Here is a 19,324-nt window from a genome sequence, read left to right as displayed (position 1 = left end):
GAGAAAAGCCAACTGGAGACCTGCTTGAGTAATCTAAACACCCAAGCTGAGAGGGGTTAATATATAAAGATCAGCTTTGTACTTTGAAGTTTTCTGGACTTCATTTTGCCTAATTAAGACAAGATTTAATAGTCAAACCACTGTACAAACATGTACCTGAGAGTATAGGTTTGTTTCTAATTTTGGGAAGAATTCTTAACAGATTCCAAGGAATCAGCTCCACATGGGAGAAGGTCTCTGATAAGATTTGCTCTTCTCATTGCTCAAATGCAAATGCCTGCTTTTCATCTTAGTTTCTTCCATGTGACTGAGGTTAGCATCCGCCTGTCAAAATCTCAAGTGTGATACTAAAATATAAAGATTCTGTTATTAGCATACCACTGAGTCTGAAACACCAGCATCTCTAGGTCATGAAAAATGTATTCCCAAATAATCTTAAATTAACAGGAATCTAACGAACTTAATTCCAGATCAAAATATTATGAGGCAAAATGTAGGATTCCTAATCTTTCTTTCTGCATAAAGTTTTCCTCACTGGTCACTGGACAATTTTTCAGGAATTCCCAGTAGTTATAAGTAGTGCTGAGAGACCACAAAACAAACAAACCGAACTCTACCATAATATAGCAGACATACATACACTCTTAAATCAAAAGTACTCCGTCACTACACAAGAAGGAAGTTGATTGCCTCCAGTGAGACTGATTTGATACAAAATAATTTGATAAATTTAGAGAAATGTGGTAGCAACGAAACAGGCATCAATCTGATGATATATAAAGAGTAATAAGCAATATAGTGAAATATAGTCTGCAGTAGAATGAAAGACGGCAGGAAAGGTAGTTACCACCGCCATCTATCCCCTGGTCCTATTTCCCCAATCCCACACACATACACATCATCTTTGAAAGCAGCAAAGGGCTGGGCTGGAGGAATTTCTGTTCAGCAGTATGGTATTCAGCCTGTGTTTCCTTCATGGCTCTGCCTTATTAAGCTGGAGGCCAAAGAGAAGAGAAAAACTCTCGCCCTACCCTACCTGCAATAAACACATGGTAAGTGAGCACATGATAAAGACCCCCTTTCTCCTAAATGCTATTACAAAGATGATTTGATCTTTGCCCAGGAGGTTTTGCTTTGTTTACATCACTATACAATAAAACTTTTAAACAGTAAGCCACTTTTTAGCTACCTATCAGTAAACAGAATGTCATTTCTTAATATAAAACCTCTCTCCATGATACTTGTAGGTGATACAGTAACAGTGGAGACTGGGTAGAATTATGACATCCAGGACCAAAACACTGTCCAGGAAGGAGAAGACTCTGCTTTGGAAACTCCTAGCAGACGGTAGTGGCAAAGCTGGGAAGACCAGTTTTGCTTATGAATTCACTGAAAATGTTACTGGCCTGGCCTGTCTGATATTGTCATATTGTAATCACTGTTTCTTTGTGGTTGCCTCAGCAGGAGAGCTCCTAAGGATGTGGTGTGAAACATACATCAGCTTTCCATTTTGGCCACAATAAGGCTGCCAGAAAATTACCACATATTTCTGAGAAATTGCTTCAAACATTGTTTGGAATGAAGTGGGGCATACTAAAAAATAAATGCAACATGGATACATACAAGTTGCTGAGAAATACTCTGTTGGCTAACTTTGTCATATCTGCCTGCACCTGTGCAAACTTTTTGAGCTGTCGATCCACCACATTCAACTCTGCCTCAAGCCTTTTCTACAATACCAGAAAATGGGGCTCTGCACACAGGTGCCTGTGTGTGCTTATGTATTAAGATAGGGCTTCAATCATGAAAGCCCTTACTAATCCATAATCTCAGTTTTGCCATAAGCATCCTGTGACTGTAGTCATGGTGAAAATACTGATATTGTGATGCTGTCCCTGAGGGCTAGGATGGCGATCTCCTTTTGACTGTGATGGATAGATCCCAACATTCTCCTCTCATGTGCCCCGATCAGTGAAGAGAACCCCAATTTCCCCCATTGGTGGTTATGACATTTTGACTTCGGCTTGGGGGCTTACTTTGTTCATGTGGATCTGCTGCTGGTATTGCTTCTGCTTCTCCAAGAATTGCTGGTGTTGCTGCTGAATGACCAGCTGAGCCAATGTGCTCTGAGGCAAAGGTGCGGACTGGGTTCGATTCAGGGGTCTGTGACGGGGTAATTTGTGGGTACCTCTAATGCCAGGTGAAATTCTCTCTTTTGTTGCCAATGGAGACTGAGGATGTAAGGGAACTCCGCCTGAAAAAAAAAATGTAACACACACACATACAATTTTGCTTTATAAGAGAACAAAAAGCCACAGAAAATAGATATATGAGAAATTTGGTGAAACTAGTGATTCTGCTGGGCAAACAACAGAAGAAACCTAGGTTGTATGGGGTAAAGGCAGAAATGCCAGAACATTAGATAGGTATGCATCTCACCAGTGACTCACCAGTAATCGACTCTGGTACGTATGAAGGTTTAACAAGGTGAGGTGTTTTCCCCACCATGTATCTAGAGAAATAAATGAAAATAGTAGCCTTTCCCACAATACCAAGTGTCAGGGAGACCCTTGCATGACAATGTAAATCTTTAATAGGGTCTTGAGCTAAAGGGGCATTACATTGGAACACAGATAAAAGAAAGCCCTAAGATGATGGTGTCATTAATTACCAGTCACAAGAAGCTTTTGCTGTCGCATTTGTTCTTTCAGTAACAAATGCTGCAGGAGAGCTTGGTGGCTGCTGTTGGGTTTTCCCTCTAAAGCGACATGGGGATGGCTTGAAGATGCTGGGATGCTGCCCCCATACTGCCCAGGCAGAGGAACGCCTTGTCTGAGCGTCTGAGTCTCACACTTCTGTTTTTCTTTGAGTGAATTCGAAGCCTGTGTCAAGAAATAATAAAGATGTTAATCCTTTTTCATCCATTAGGTCTGTACACCATTAGATGAGTTTCTTATTCTATAATCCTTCCTTTCCCTACCCAAAATAAACCCCATCTTACTGATGGCTGAGTAGGGAAAATGTATAATAGGATGTCTTTTTTTTCTCCTAGTGTTTTCTTTTTTTTAACTGAAGTATAGTTCACACACAACACTACACTAGTCTCAGGCGTACAACATAGTGATTCAACATTGCTGAAGTGCTCATTATGAACTGCTCACCATGATAGTGTAGTTACCTCTGTTGCCATATGAAGTTATCACAATCTTATTCACTATATTCCCTATGCTGTACTTTACATCCCCATGACTTCTTCATTTTACAACTGGAAGTGTGTACCTCTTACTCGCCTTCACCTATTTTGCCCGACAGCATGTCTTTCTAAACTAACTGCATCAACAAAGGAGAAATAAAAATAGGGTGGAAGCCTGGGAGACAATTTAGTATTGAGTATCCTTGTACTGAACTTAAAGATTATTTTAGCATTAACTAATAATAATACTAATTTCAGGGCTAATAACTGGGAAGTTTATGTTTAAAATATTTGAATATACTGTTTAAGTAAAAGGTATACTGGAAACATAAAATTGATTCAAATTGCTGAACTAGTGACTGTATCTTAGCAATGAGGAAGCTGAAGATAAAGAGAACCTGGGTGGCTCAGTCTGTTAAGAGTCTGACTTTGGCTCTGGTCATGATCTCACAGTTTGTGAGTTTCAGCACCGCATCAGCCTCTGTGCTGACAGAGTGGAGCCTGCTTGGGATTCTCTGTCTCCCTCTCTCTGCCCTTCCCCCCACCTCCTCTCTCAAAATAAATAAATAAACATTAACAAAAAAGAAGCTGGGATAAGACTGTCTATAGTTTTGGAGTTTCATGCAGAAGGAACAATTCCTCTAATGACCTCTAATAAGTTCACAGAGCTGTAGGTTTCCAATATTTAATTTTTAAAATAAAAGTCTTCAGCCAACTCAATGAGCAGTTGTATAAAAATGCAGGAATTTGATTTAAACATGTATTTTATATTAATTTGTAACAGATCCCCAAATCTCTAAATATTGAAAATGACACTGCAGATACTTTTGTTTAATAAAATAAACTACAAGTGAAATTAGATCAAATAAAAATGCTATTAAGAACTTGAAATGTATGATAACACAGTAATAAGGTAATAATAATTATATCATCAATAGTAATAATGCATTATCCTATTCAAAGAATTTAATGAATGGAGGTCATTTTGGCATTACAAAAGCAGAAGTCTAATACCTCAAAATTATGTGGCATGTTTCTTTTCAAAACTCATGTTTCATCTTTCAAAATTGCTGTGCACCAGGGAAGCAAAGCAATTTTCAGTGATGGCGAAATTGAAGGAGAAAGAGGTAAATGGTTTGTCTTAGTCACATGGCAAGTCAACACAATGTTTAATCTAGAAGTGATTCCTTCTCCTGGCCTCTTTTCCTTAAAATTTCCCACTATTCAGTGGGGAAATGGAATATTAAGAGATCCCTTTGCCAAAGCAATGCTAAACTGAAAAATTAATTGTGATGGCCTCATCCACACCAAAATGGAAGCAAAGAAAAACGAAACTTCAATCCAAACCACATTGGTTTATTCATCCAACGGTACCAAATTGTATTACCATTGAAACATTAAATGGTCTGGCGTTAGTACTTGGTCCTTTGGGAAAAAATTCTCTCTGACCACATTAAAAGTGGTGTATGTTTGTGTTAGCTGGTAGGAATGACTTAGAACGCGCAAAAAAGAGTGGAAAGAAATGCCTATTCATGTGTCATAAGAAGCTTTTATGTTAGTATTTGCTTATCATCTGAAGAAGAGGAAAAACAGGAATGGAAGAAAAATAATTTTTAATAAGTGGAGATGTGAAAATGCCATACATTAACATTTATATTTAGTTTCATCCTTAATTCCTTTTTTTCTTTTCACTAGAACCAATTGTTTACTAACGCTTCATGTGGAAATTCAAAGGCATAGCTGACATCAGTATTGTTAAGCTTTTCTTCTTCAATCCTCAGATAGAAAACAACAAAATTTTGCTTTTTCCTCACTAGTAGAAGATTACTATATCATGTAAGAGAAATGATAACATTTGGTAAAAATGCCAAATATAATCAGGAATCTCTTTGATTGATTTTATAACATGTATTGAACCCAATTATAAAATTTGTCATTTAAAAATGTTAGGTAGGTGTGCTTGTGCATAAAATAGCATACCGTATACAGGTCTTATATTCTGAAGATAAACTAATCACAAAATGGTCAACTCTTTAAAATTTCCTGGCGTGGGCTTATTGTAAAAGATGTGAATTTGACAAGCTGGAACTCCATGGAAGATGTGCTGCTAAAGTTTGAAAAAAACTGGTGCCAAGGGTTGGAAAAAATTTCTCTTTAAACCTAATGCATCCCATGACCTCTGCCTAAGTATTATTTACACAACAAGTCACAGATGAATTTTTCCAGGTAAAGCTTACACATCTTTTATATTATTTTGGGGAATACATATAAAATAATTATTGCTATCTTCTGCTAGTAGGACAGTACCTCCCAAAGATCCTATTTCAGATGTCAGGACTTTTAAAGTAACTGATTCACTCTGAATCTCCTGGGAAGAATTTAATATTGCTCACAGAGAGTTTTTCCAGATATGTCCCTTACTATGACAGAGTCAGTAACTTAAATTCTGAAGATAAAGTCATTCACAAAATAAATTCTATAAACCTATGCTGCCTGCTTTAGAAGCTACAGCTCTCAACACAGGCCTGGGTTGAGTCCTACGTATGTTACTTAATGGCTCTGTGATCTTGGGATTTTAAATATTCCAAATCTCAGCTTCTTCTACTGTAACACTGTGGCCTGTAATCTCTGTTTCATGGAATGGCTGTGTGGAGCTACTAAAATAATATGTCTGGAGAGTACTTTCTTTTTTAAAAGCTATAAAGCATTATACAAATGTTAGTTATTATTTTTATAAATAGTATTATGTGAACCAGAATAATTCTTTAATTTGAAATGAAACTGAATGTCTCTGCACAACTCAGAGTGAAGTGGATGAATTCTCTGAGAAATGAACTCTACCAAGTTTCCCTGAAGTGTAAATATACAAGAAATGAAAGAGAGCTCCCCTATGAAAATATCACTTGGGCCACTGTGTAATGACTTACATTGAGCTGGGCTGGCACTGCTGGAAGTCCCAAGGTAATGTTGGGCAAAGAGGGAGAGGTATAAAGACTTAGCAGGTTCATGGAATCTTCGTGAATTAGAATGCGTTGCTGTGAAACCATATGCTGTTAACAACAACAACAAAAAAAAGAAAAAGAAAAAGAAAAAGGAGTCTCAAAACATTATTATGTCATAAATTTTACTGTAAAATGTTCACATTTTGGAAAATATATTTTATATTATCATGATTAATCAAAATAGTCAAGTATATTAAATGTTTATTTTGATTTCTGTATCAAAAGTTCTATGTGCAAATTAAAATTCTCTTCATTAGAAATCACCACAAAATGTGAAGAGCTTCTGTGTTCATTGTGCAAAATTCACTTTCAAAATTCTACCTTTATGGACCATAATCAGCATGTCTGTCCTCAATTGGTGAAGTATAACAATTAAATTGAGTAATTCTTATGAGTGTATTTTTTGTATTACTGAGTAATGATATGTATATAATGTTGCTACAATCATTATCTTTATATGGATTAAACATCATTTTACTGATGGGAAAACTCACACAAGAAAATCTTAGATTAGATATCACCATACAGGACTTCTATAATTAATAATATCTTTATTAAGTATAAAATTTATGAATAGACAATTCTGTGTGGTGTATGTTTAGATTATTCATATTCAGTAGCTAAGGTAAATGTTAAAATATTACAAGTTCCCTGTGCCACAAAAGGCTTCATTTACACTGAAAATACCTTGAATGTTTTCGCATCACAGTCCTTTCTACAACAAATACCTTTTTTTAATCCAATACTAAGAGTCATGTTTTCCCACATGTGGCCCAATATGGTTGCTTGAATTACATTTTCTGTTTAACTCTTGCTTCCCTCCCAGAACTCTTATACAATAAGAGTTACAAAGGTCTTATTAGACTAAGGAACTCTGGCCTGATATGGTCCCCAAGGGAACAACATCCCTGAAAAAGAATACTCCATGTAACAGTATGACACAGTGACTGCTTTCTTCCCAAACAAAAAGCATATGGGACTCCAATAATAGACCACCTCCAAGAGGGATATTGCACACACGGGCTTTGACTAAAGTAAATATAATAACTTGTCAAGCATGTTTGGGGGAGCTGTAGATTTTCCCCTGGACAAACCTGGGATATCAATTAACTGGGGAAAATATCATGTGCTAATACAATGCAACCTCAGAATGTCACTGAAGAGTGATGCGCCACCAAAACACAGGATGTTATTCCAAAACATCACCTCAGTCATAGGTTTGTTTGGAGATGAGTCGTAGCCTTAACATAATAAGAGCAGAAGGTTAAATGTAGAGTTTTTTTCATTGCAACCGGGAATTCCAAGCTAACTCAGATTTTATTTTTTTCTCACAAGGACAAGGCAGATATTTGTGCATGAAAATCAAGAGGTATATTGAAAGTTTTAACAATACATTGCTTTTATATGCAACCCTTTACAGAACTAAAGTTGTCTAAAATGCCACAGCATGAAGACTGCAGGAAAAGATCTGATCATTACAATGTGTGAGATTGCAATTTTGCATTAGGAGCTCTAAGTAGCAGTTGCATATTTGCTCTAATTAAAAAGGCAAGCTTTTATTTTGCTTACATTAATATGCTTTTAATATTAATTTTTAGTTTGGAATATATGCTTGAATAAGAACAAAACGAATGTGTGAGGAAGCAAAAAATATTTTAACTGGCTTATTAGTTGCAAGCAGTAATTTATAATAAAATGATATTTCATTCACTTATGTTTTCATAGAAGATAAATAAATGTGGAAAAGTAAGCACTTTAAATCATGTACAATATGCATTCCAGATTGTATCTGTTTATCTCACAACTGAGAGTTGACATGCACTGTGGGAATGGCACCAAAGATACCACAGGCTACACTAATGAGTTCATCTTTGTTTCACAGAATGAACTTCTGTGATATCTTTCCACCTCATCCCAGGAAGCAAACCTATGCTAAAGTAAGAAAAATACTTCTTCTTGGATGTAATAATAGCAGCAGCGGACCAGCTGCTCACATGGGCTTTGACTAAAGTGAAGACAACAGAAAATTCTCACTATGGGATTAAACTCTTGAAGTTTCATGTCAAAATCGAGTGTCTCCATTTCTTATGACAGTGTACTGCTTTTCAACACATACCATGTGCCAACCTCTGGGCTAGGGACTTTTTTGGACATTAACCTATTTTTCATAGGCACTCTGTAGCTATCATTATGCTTCAGTTATGGATAAAGAAACGGAGTGATTTGCTCAATTCTGGTCCCCGGTGAGATCAGGAACATAACTTTTAAACTGATCAAGGCTATATGATTTGTTGTCAGGTACTGCTATAGAAGCTATATCTCACTGGACCACCATTACTGAAGGATATGGGAACCATAAAAAAAAAAGTACGGATATGGGGGACACTTTAGAAAAGAAGAGGAAGCAAAATCTGGTCCTGAGGCTGATGGAAAAGAATAAATGTGTGCAACTGGGAACCAGCTGACCTGGACATGAGAAGAAAGCGAAAGCCCTGGTGACTTTACAGACATGAGGGTGCTCAAGTCATGGAGACCATTCCTGAGGAAACAAGGAAAGTCGTGAGTCCCCCATGTTCACTAGGTATATAGCTGGTTCTTCCCACAGAGACTAATTGGTATAGTATATCACAGAACTTCAGGGATTTAGACATTACTTAGTTCATTTCCTTCAATTACAAGATAAGGTATCAGGCAGAGAATTTACATGGAATGGCTATAATCACAAATAACTTCACAGACCTGAAAAAATGTTTTCCTCAAATTATCTTCTTTAAATACAACTTTCCTCGATACAGCTTTTTGATCAAAACACTCTATCTGTTCCAGGTTAGTGATTCTTAGGAAGAACCTAGAGTTGTATTCTATCTACACGGCTAAAAGAGGGCAGACACACTTGAAAGCCAGCCAAAGACGTGGTGAAAGGTACCAATTCACTGAGACAGTGAAGGTTCCTGACCAGTATTCTTACAAGGCTGGAAGGTTACTCCACCTTAGCATTGTGGTGAGATCACAAGCATTTTCAGGCAAAGCCATGATTTTTCCAGGAAGCAATTTTGAAACCGACTCAGCCCTTAAATCAGAGCTGTGCTAAAATGCCATTTTCCATCTTAGAACATGGGGAAGATGGTTTTAATGTAAAAAAAAAATTCAGAACTAGAAAGCATTGCTGTAGTAAGATAAAATGGAAATATTAAATGTATAAGTGACCACCTTTTAATATTTACAAAACAATTAATAAATAACAATTCAGTTAGATTAACAGTGTGGCACTGTGCTATGCTAGTTAGGTGCACAGAAAAATAGAAAACTAACTAATGACCTTTGAAAACTATGATAATTAGAGTAGGGTTAAATCACTTCAATGGCACAGAGCAGGGTGTCAGTTTTTTACCAGGCTTTGATTGGTAGCTAGGAGCATTTCACCGGAAAGAGCGTGATGTTGAGAAGAGGGATATGACCGAGTCAGGTGTTGAGGCAGGGAAGGCCTACTCACATCTTAATAATGACTCTCAAATTTTTTTTCTCACCATAATAGCAATTGGAAGCCTATCTTATGGATAATCTTTGCAATCCAAATGAATAAAATACACTGAAAAATTATATGTCTCTCAACAGAGCTATTAATTTTGCCATTGAAATCAGAAACCTGTTAGCTTCAATGAAAAGACTCAAAATCTCTTACAAAAGGAACATGGGCAAAAGTTAGAAAAATACAAAATCTCAGAATGTCATAGGAATTGAGACAGGTAAAAACCATCACACATTGCTGGTGGGACTGTAGACTGGTATAGCAATTCTAATGAGTAATTCATAAAAATAAACAAATAATTACACTATATGCTGTGACCCTAAAATTATTCTGCTGGGAATTATATCTTCAAGAAATTCTCTCATTAATCTCTCACTTATCATCATTTAGGATGATGTCCACTGAAGCATGAAATTTATTGAAGCAGTTTTTGGTGGTGAGTGAGAACTGGAGTCCATTGGGACATCCCGCTGGAGAACAGGTAGATAAAATGGAGCACTGCCCACCAGGGATTGTTACAGTGATTAAAAGCAAACTATTAGGTATATGCATCCATAATGACATGACTAGATCTAAGAACATATACTTAGTGATAAAAATAAGAAATGGAATGAGGTTGATAACACCATGCTATTTACACTCACTAAAATTTGGGGGCACAAAGCAGAAAATACAAATGATGTAAGAGCCCATGCAAACAAAAAATACAGGAGAGAATGACTGCCTATGGGGGCAAGGGAAATGGAAGTGGGGATAGGAGATACAGAGGAAGGAGGGAAGGAAGGAAGGAAGGAAGGGAGTAAGGAAGGAATGGAAAGTAGGGAGGGATGGAGGAAGGGAGGGAGGAAGGGCAATACTTTTCTGACTCTTAAGACAAAGAAGTCAACAGATGATCTTTGATTGAAAACTAGTTATGTAAATAATCACCTACTTCTTAAGAAGCTCCTAGAGAAAGTGGGTGTAGAATTTTAAATTTACTACATGGTCAAAATTACCTACAATATACATGAGCATCAGATAGGGAATGTAAGTCTCTACAGAGTCTTGGTGAGGAGTAGTCTGGACTGGTGAAAATAAGTGTGGCCCCAGTGTCTTACATTTGAGCTCCATCACTTACTGGCTTATGACTGGGCAGCTAACCACCTTTCCCTGGACATCAGATCCTTTGGCATGAGACAGAAGTACCTCTGACTGGCATGATCTGGTAATATCTATGTGTAGTAGAATGGCATGCAGGAAGACATGCTTGTAAACCTCAGTCTGCTTTAGCTTTAAAAGGTCCCAGATCCCCAAATTAGACTATCTGAAAGAAAGCCACATTAAAAAAGATGGGACGCTTGGGTGGCTCAGTCAGTTAAGCACCCGACTCTTGATTTCGGCTCAGGTCATGATCTCAGGGTTAGCAAGCTTGAGCACCGCAATGGACTCCATGCTGACAGTGTGGAGACTGCTCAGGATTCTCTCTCTCTCTCTCTCTCTCTCTCTCTCTCTCTCTCTCTCCCTTTATCTCTCTGCCCCTTCCCTTGCTCGCACACTCTGTCTCAAAACAAACAAATAAACAAACAAAAAACAACAAAAAACCCCAAACCAAATATATATATCTTAATCATTTAATACTTACTTATAGTTTTCACAGTGATTTTTTCAATAGTATTTATTTTCTATTGTCCTTTCAGATGGCAGATAGAAAATTAAAATCTCCATGTGATGAAGAAAGTTTTTAGAAATCTAAATCTCTAAGCTTTTACGTTTACTGGACATCCAAAAATGTACTACTATAAAATGATATGGAGACAAAAAATATTATCATTCAACTGGGCTTCCTTTGCATTTAAAAGGCACTGCTGAAGGTCTCATTAAAGGTCTTGCTTTACAATATTGACTCACGTTATTCCTACTAAATGATTCTTTTGTCACAGCAGCCTCTTTTCCCCGAAGATGGGGGGAAAGTGTTTTATCTTCTGCCATCGAAATCCATACCTCTGCACCCACTCAGGAGGAAGCATAACATTTACAGCAAATGTCACAACAACCATGATGAAACAATAGGCAGAGGAGTCATGTGAGATTGGGGCAAACACAATAGGTGACATTTCAGATGATTTTAGAGTACTTAACCTTATTATTAGAATCCTTTTTAAAAAATCGTTTGAATCTGCTGGAAAAAAAAATATTTAAAAAATAGCACAGCAGAGCCAGACACTAATGTTCAAATAGAAATAAACCAGCTGCTTGGCTACTGTTAACGGAGCTATCAAATAAATCTACGGACTCTAAAATAATGGTGTTGATATTCACGGAAACATTTGAACCCACAGGCCCACAGTATTAACAATAAAGTAACTAGATAGGTAAAGACATTTCTGACTAGAGCTGGAAATAGAAACTCCTGAGGTTTCAGCTCCCCAATCAAGTTTACAAATGAGTAAAACAAGTAGCTCCAACAAGCCGAGTTCAGGAGTGAGCATATGCAAGAAATAGAAGAAATGGAACAGAAGTGGTCAGAGCAGATGGAGACTCACTCTCACATGTGATTTGCTGGCTTGAAGACAAACATGCTAATGAGTTTTCCCTACTAGGAGCCAGTACTGATAACAACAACAAAAAATGGACTCGTTTCACACTTCACAATTCACTACCCACCTTCCTAACACTGATCCCTCACAACAAAGTTGTTGGAGTAGGCATGACTACGTTTCACTAGATAAAGAATCTGAGGTCAGGGCAAGTTTAGCGACTTAACCAATGATGACAAAGTAGTCGGTTTTGGAGCCAGGTTCCTGTGGAGCCTGTCGAATGGAAGACCCATACTTTCAAATTGGCTGTGCTGTTTCCTTAGCGGGGACTTATGAGTAAATTCTCCTCCTACTTCTGTCTTAACCTCCATCTAAATTATGCAGGACATATGAATTTACAAGAGAAAAATTTTCCTTTTGTCTAAGCCTCAAGATCAGCCCGAGATACAGCGTTACTTTCCTGTTTCCTAAGTAAATCCTGTAGAGTAGATCCCGTTCATTTACACGGGCTGTGAAAGAATTAGGTGGCATGCTTTTATACTTACAGGTCACAGAATAAAGGTTCATTCAAATGTACACCGTTGAACTATTTTAAAATGAAAACTCACCTGTGCTGTTTAACCAAAGATGGTAAAATAAGCCTGTTTTGCAAATGGTGAACCAAGCAATCGGCTTGGCTTTTCAAAGTGTAGTTGATGTGTATTTTTCATACCTTAAAAATATTTCTATTGATATGAAATTACAGAAATCTTGGAAGATTTCTGTAAAAATCATACTAAACCCAAAATGATTGTTAATCAAGAATTGCTGAAAATATTTGTTTTCCTCTTTTTCTAGTGTAGGTGGAAGCATTTTGTGTAACACAGCTAGGATTTAATTTGTGGAGAGTTTCCATCTGAGTTCTGCTGTCTCTTTACCTCTCCAGTATGAATTATATTACAGACCTCTGTAAGTGCAACACAGCAGAAAACCACATGTTAGCCATCAGGGTTGAATTTTTTGTTTTGGGCCACGGAGAGGCTACCCATCAGTGCATAAAGGTCTGCCCACCTGGCCTTTTGGATCATAGTTCAGGCACACAATTAATTCATTATGAAGTAAGTCACTGCTTGCTTTTGAACTAGTCTTTCCAGCTTTGGAGGTGAATGTCCTGTCACTGACCTGAAGAAAAACCTCTACTCTTTCAAACTCCATTAAATCACATTTCCTTCTGTTTTTTTTTTTTTTTTTTTTTTTTTAATGGTGGGGGTGGAAGGAAAGGTTTGTAACAGAATATGTTCTATAAGTAGCTGAAAAGTGAGGGCACTCTAAACAGATATTTGTGACAATAAAGGCTTTAGGAATATAAAAGAGATTAAGACAGTATAAACAAATTTCTTTAATTGTCATTCTTCAATGTATATTATTTTGAAATTTAAATATAGGGTCGCATAATTTGGGACACTCAATTTAACAGGTCATAAAAAGTTTGAAGAGAAAATCTTACCAAAATTTTCCATTTACTTCCAATCTCACAATTATATACTTTTTGGTTGTTCTTTTATGGTGTACTAAGTACTATATATATATATATATATATATATATATGTATATGTATATGTATATGTATATGTATGTATGTATGTATATATACACACACACACACAATACTTAGAGGAATGAGGAAGATACATATATTCTTTCATTATATATATATACCCATACATATATGGATGTATATACATATATTCTCTCGTTATACATACATATATATATATATATATATATATATAGTTAGTAACAAACCATGTCTCTCCCCATACTCCCCACCTTCCCTCCTCCAGAGAAATAACCATCATGCTAAATTGTGTGTTCATCACACCATTAATCTGTGTAAAATACACTTTCGTTGCATATACTTTCCCAATCAAGATATTGTACTGCTGTTTCTGAACCTAATAAAATACTCTCATGCTGTAAGTAGTCTTCTGCACCTTTTAGCACTAACAATGCATTTCTAAGAATCATACATGCTGTTTAATGTAGTATAGTGTGTCATTGTTTTTTTGAAGGGCACAAAATTCATCCAGAGCCGATTTAGAATCCAGACCCTTTAGTGCTGAGAATCACTTTCCTCAAATTTAAAGGAAATGGAAATCTAAAGTTTTTAGAAATGTCTGTGACCAAGTTGTTCTTTTCCTGGAAACTGATTAAAGGGTCACAGAAAACTGACCAATATTGAGATATAAATGCATTAAAACAAATACAATACCTCAGCCAATAGTTCAAGAATCCCACTTATATCTATGATAACAAACACATGTGAAGAACTTACTCTATCTGGTATCACATTTTAGAAAGGAAAATGAAAAAAAGAAAGAGGGACAGCAGGATGGTGAGACACAAGAATAGATGAAAAATCTGGAGATAATGTCAAGGCCTGAATTGTTATTCTTCAGAGAGCTTCCAGGTAATCATAAGCAAGAGAGATTCTATCTCTTCGGCCCATTTTCCTTGGAAAACTGAGAGAAACTTTTGAAATCTAGAATGCAGGTGTATTCCTCTAGAGAAGATATATATTTGCTTTTCCGGACACGTAGGGGCCCTAACAAATCCGGGGCACTTTAAACGAAATTAACAGTTTGAGGTTATATAAATGTGGGATACAACTCCATGCAAGTACTAGCTTCTGGTGAAAACTTCTCAGGGAGAAATTCTGTCCCTGTATCCAGACACTTCTGGTGGCAGGGGTGAGGAGCTCACCAACATAGCATAGATACGGACTTTTGAAATTCCAGCTTAATGTTTCATGTTAGATTATCCTCCTTGGTCAGCACTGAGCTTTGCCTTCTTTCTCTTGAGTTTTGTGAGGCCCTAAAAACCAAAACTCAAAACTGAAGTATACAAATGTCCTCAGAGCAAAAGTGACTTCACTGGTTTCAATCCTTTGCTTATTAGGCATAACCTCTGGTTTTCTGCCTTCAATTATATTGTAGCCTGATTTTACAATTTATAAATAATGTGTGATAAGCATATGGGTGCATGTGCGTGCGTGCGTGTGTGTGTGTGTGTGTGTGTGTGTGTGTGTTATGTGTGTATGAAATTACAAAGACACAGATATTGGCATAATGTACTGAAGACATTTCTATCAGTCAGGCTAACTATCCAAAATCAACTGGGTTGTCTCAGGAAATAGCAAAGAGAGTTCCCTATAAGTGTTTTAGTGGAAGTTTGATAATCACACATCAGGAAATATACATGATCCAAGAATCTGATATTTGATCAGTCTCTTTCAGCCCTCAGTTACCATGACTCTTATAAAATACAAGGGAAGAAACATGTTACAGTTATATATGAGATGTTACTGTACAGCCTTCCCTGCATGGAGCAATTCATGGTAAGGAGGAATTATAATAACAGAAAAGAAAAATCAAGAGTTTCAGTCAATTGATGGGGTCTTTTGGGGATGCCCGGATGGCTTAGTTGGTTAAGCATCAGACTCTTGATTTCAGCTCAGATCATTATCTCACATCTTAAGGTTAATGAGTTCCAGCCCCACGTAGGGTTTTGCTTTGATGGTGCAGAGCCTGCTTGGGATTCTCTCCGTCTCTTTTCTCTCTGCCCCTCCCCTGCTTGTGTGTGCTCTCTATTTCTCTTCCTCTGAAATAGATAAATAAACTTAAAAAAAATTGATAGTGTCCTCAAAACAGCCTATTTCATAAGAATGGCTATTAATAGACAGTTGCCTTTGCTTAGCCTAATGCCAAAACTACATAGAAAAATTCTTGTTGACTCACAATTTTATTTTCCTCTATTTTTACATCATTGGTTTCAATAAATTATGTGTTGAAAAATGTTATTAGGGTTGACTGCATAAATTCAGATCAATTTCCTTTAATATTTCATTCTTCAAAAACAGAGTTCATATCTTATTCATCTTTATATTCCCATTCCCAGGAAAAATGGCTGGCACTTAGTAGGTCCTCAGTAAATGTTTGCTCAGTCGAACGCTATGTTCCTCAGCTGTAATACTCCTTCTTTTTTTTCATCACTCGCCAGGGAGAACAAACCTACTTTGATAGGCTGTTCTACTGAGAGATTTTCATGAGGTTGTTTTTGCGTATTTATGGGTCTACCCCCATCAGAATAAAAACAAACATAATACTACTGAGCTGCACAACTGCTGGGCAGTGTATACTCAGCATCACTAAAAGGTTTTTTTGAGGATTACATTTCAACATTTTCAAACCCTGATTGTCATCCAAACTTTGTAAATAAGATCAAGTTTATTCAATTCCATATATTATAAGCCTACAGAAAAATAACTAAGAACAGGTGGCTTTAAAGTTCAGTTCAGAAAACTCACTTCGTTTTACAAGGCTCATCAAGGATCTAATTTTTAAAAGAACCAAAATAATCAAGAGTCTTACCTCAGCATGAGGAGTAGGCGGCAAAACTGAAGTCTCATTTTCAGTAACGTTACCGGTTGGCCCATTGTTTGGTGAGCTGGGGCCAGACCCTGGAGAGCTGCTACTGACTGAGGATTCTGAAAAACATTGTGAAGCACAAACAGATTCATGAAAAACATACAAAGATGAGCTTTAGTTATACTCTAAGTAACATACAGCACAGAACACTCTTTTCCTTCCCTATGGGAATGACAAGCACCATTTCAGTACGTTAAAAACAAAAACAAAAACAAAAACCTGTGGAAACTTTTGAAACATTTCTGAATTTTCATACCACTTTTCTCCCTTTGTTTTTACTGTTAAAAATACAACCTAGTACTCAATAGTTTCTAGAAAAGTAAGGATATCCATTTAGAGATCATTATAGAAGTTTTTGATGAAAAAAAAATAAAGAAGTTCTTTGGTATAAATTCTGAAACACATCTTTCTCACTGCCTTTCTGTCTATATATTTTGCTTACATTTTGATTAATCTGCTCTTTATCTTTGATTCTTATGTGCTGTTTTTTGTTTTTAATTTTTTTTAACATTTATTTATTTTTGAGAGACAGAGAGAGGCAGAGTATGAGCAGGGGAGGGGCAGAGAGAGAGGGAGACACAGAATTTGAAGCAGGCTGCAGGCTCTGAGCTGTCAGCACAGAGCCCAACGCGGAGCTCAAACTCACAAACTGTGAGATCATGACCTGAGCCGAAGTCGGTCGCTCAACCGACTGAGCCACCCAGGCACCCCTTTGCTGTTCTTTTAATGAGAAAAATACACATTAAAAAAATACTTCAAGGAGCTTTGTCTCCCCTAGACTCCTAATTCTTGTCCTTCCTTGTGTGACTACTGTTTTCTCATTAATGTCTCATTTTCATATCCTGTCTTTAAAAACAAAAACCAAGAAGTTATTTTCTTATATCTGCCTTGTCATTTTAAACCTATATTATTTATATCTTGTGTGTGATATTCAGACCGAAGTATTTCCTTATTTAGAAATCACTGCCATGAGCACTAGAACTCAAGGCAGCAAACAAATGCCGCTGCAGGATTCTACAACATTGTACTGGATGAGCTCTGGAAGGGGAGGCAGCAACTGATTTTTTGGGATCACTGAGAAAGTCTTAGAAAATAAGTGATATTGCACCTGGTGCTTGAAGAGAAGTGGTTCATGATACGCAGGCAATGGAGAAGAAGGGAGTGGAGGAGAAGGCATCGCAGGCACGGGGATGTGCCAAGGCTTAGAATTTTAAAATAACATGGCTTTGGTGGAAAAGGGGCAGAAAACTCTGGAATTTAAAAAAGAGGGAGATGGCAAGTCATTCCCATGTCAATTATTGAGAGGAAAGGGGGCATAGGTTTGGAAACAGCATGCACTTGAACCTGTGTCATGGGGAAGACAGATGTACAGATGTGAGAACAGCAATGTCAATTTAACTGCTATGATGCTATGAAGTCTCTGCCTAGATAGTGAAAGTAATTAGTATTAAGTTCCAAACACAGCTCATCCCAGTTACATGAAAGCTGGCAGAAGAAGGGGGAGGAGTACAGGTGACTAAAGCTGTCTGTCTGGTAGTCCAGATCCCCCAAAGACATTTAGAATAAGTACAACATACTAGTTTAAAAAAAAATCTACCAAAGTGTCCACAAGTCCTAGCTCACTGAGCAGAAATGTGTGTCTAAAAATCATACAAGTCTCTCTTTGAAAACACATTATTTCCTCAGATGAAAGGGGCAGTCATTATCTCACAAAATTAGGGAGGGGGAAATATGGTATTTCAAAAAAAAAAAAAAAAAGAATGAAAGAAACTTGAGCAAAACTCCAGCAAATCATAACCCCTTTAAGTTAGAATTAATCATTATCCAGATTGGTATTGAGCAAAACTCTGCTGCAATATGGCAAGTGACTGTGGGGGAAAAGTTACAATCAAGAAAAGATCGTAAATATAAAAGAACTTTGGGTTATATAAATATTACCTTAGAGAATCAGATTCTAAAACGAAAACAAACAAAAAAAGCAAAGCAATGTATATGTTTTTTCTTGTTTCTTCAGGTTTTCCTGTTATGAGGTAGCATATTCTCGCCAATTAGAAAAATCACTCATATCTACTTGCATTAGACATGATATTTTCATCTTCTTTACATTCATGAAAACAGATTCACTCCCCAACACCCCAAACCCACTAAGTCCCTCTATTACAAAAACTTAAGATTTTTATTTACGTAAGTACAAATATGCATTCTGAAAAAGAAAGTCTGCAGCGCCGAATTTAGAATTGTCCAAATTAGTGATGATATTTGATATTAAAAATAAGTATAAACTTTACTATTTATTTATTTAATAGGTCTTATCTGTCAAGGAAAAAGTTTCCAATAATACTTTATTTGGATACACATATTAATCTATCAGGATTGCATAGGAAATGATGCATCTTTTTTCCCTAAATAACCTGCCAAATTACCAAGTCACATTAGTATTCTGTATTTTTCACCTCCACCACCTTTGCCCTATTGTCTCCCCAAACTGCACGCTATGATGGCCACAGGAGATACAGACAAGTCATTTTTAAAAACTATTATCCTTACCTGCTAAGGATAAGATCTGATCTTAGAGGAATAATAGCAACTGACCAGATTGGTATAACCATGGAAAAAAA

The 19,324-nt window shown here is 36.7% G+C and overlaps 1 protein-coding gene across 9 annotated transcripts in view; it reads right to left on the bottom strand.

The window, feature by feature from the left end:
• Positions 1-19,324, bottom strand: part of HDAC9 (histone deacetylase 9) — a 929,650-nt gene that overhangs the window by 382,070 nt on the left and 528,256 nt on the right. For all 9 annotated transcript variants that reach the window (XR_008420659.1, XM_053898416.1, XM_053898417.1 and 6 more), the window contains 4 exons: positions 16,650-16,765; positions 6,121-6,243; positions 2,672-2,882; positions 2,037-2,254 (listed from right to left, as the gene is read on the bottom strand). Coding sequence is in view for 8 of the 9 variants with exons in the window: in XM_053898416.1 (XP_053754391.1) it covers positions 2,037-2,254; positions 2,672-2,882; positions 6,121-6,243; positions 16,650-16,765 (668 nt within the window). In the remaining variant the exon portion in view is untranslated. The remainder of the gene's footprint in view (positions 1-2,036; positions 2,255-2,671; positions 2,883-6,120; positions 6,244-16,649; positions 16,766-19,324) is intronic.

Source organism: Panthera pardus, unplaced genomic scaffold (assembly GCF_024362965.1).
Source record: "Panthera pardus isolate Hobbes unplaced genomic scaffold, ASM2436296v1 HiC_scaffold_8, whole genome shotgun sequence".
NCBI lineage: Eukaryota > Metazoa > Chordata > Mammalia > Carnivora > Felidae > Panthera > Panthera pardus.
This window is presented reverse-complemented; position numbering and strand designations above follow the sequence as displayed.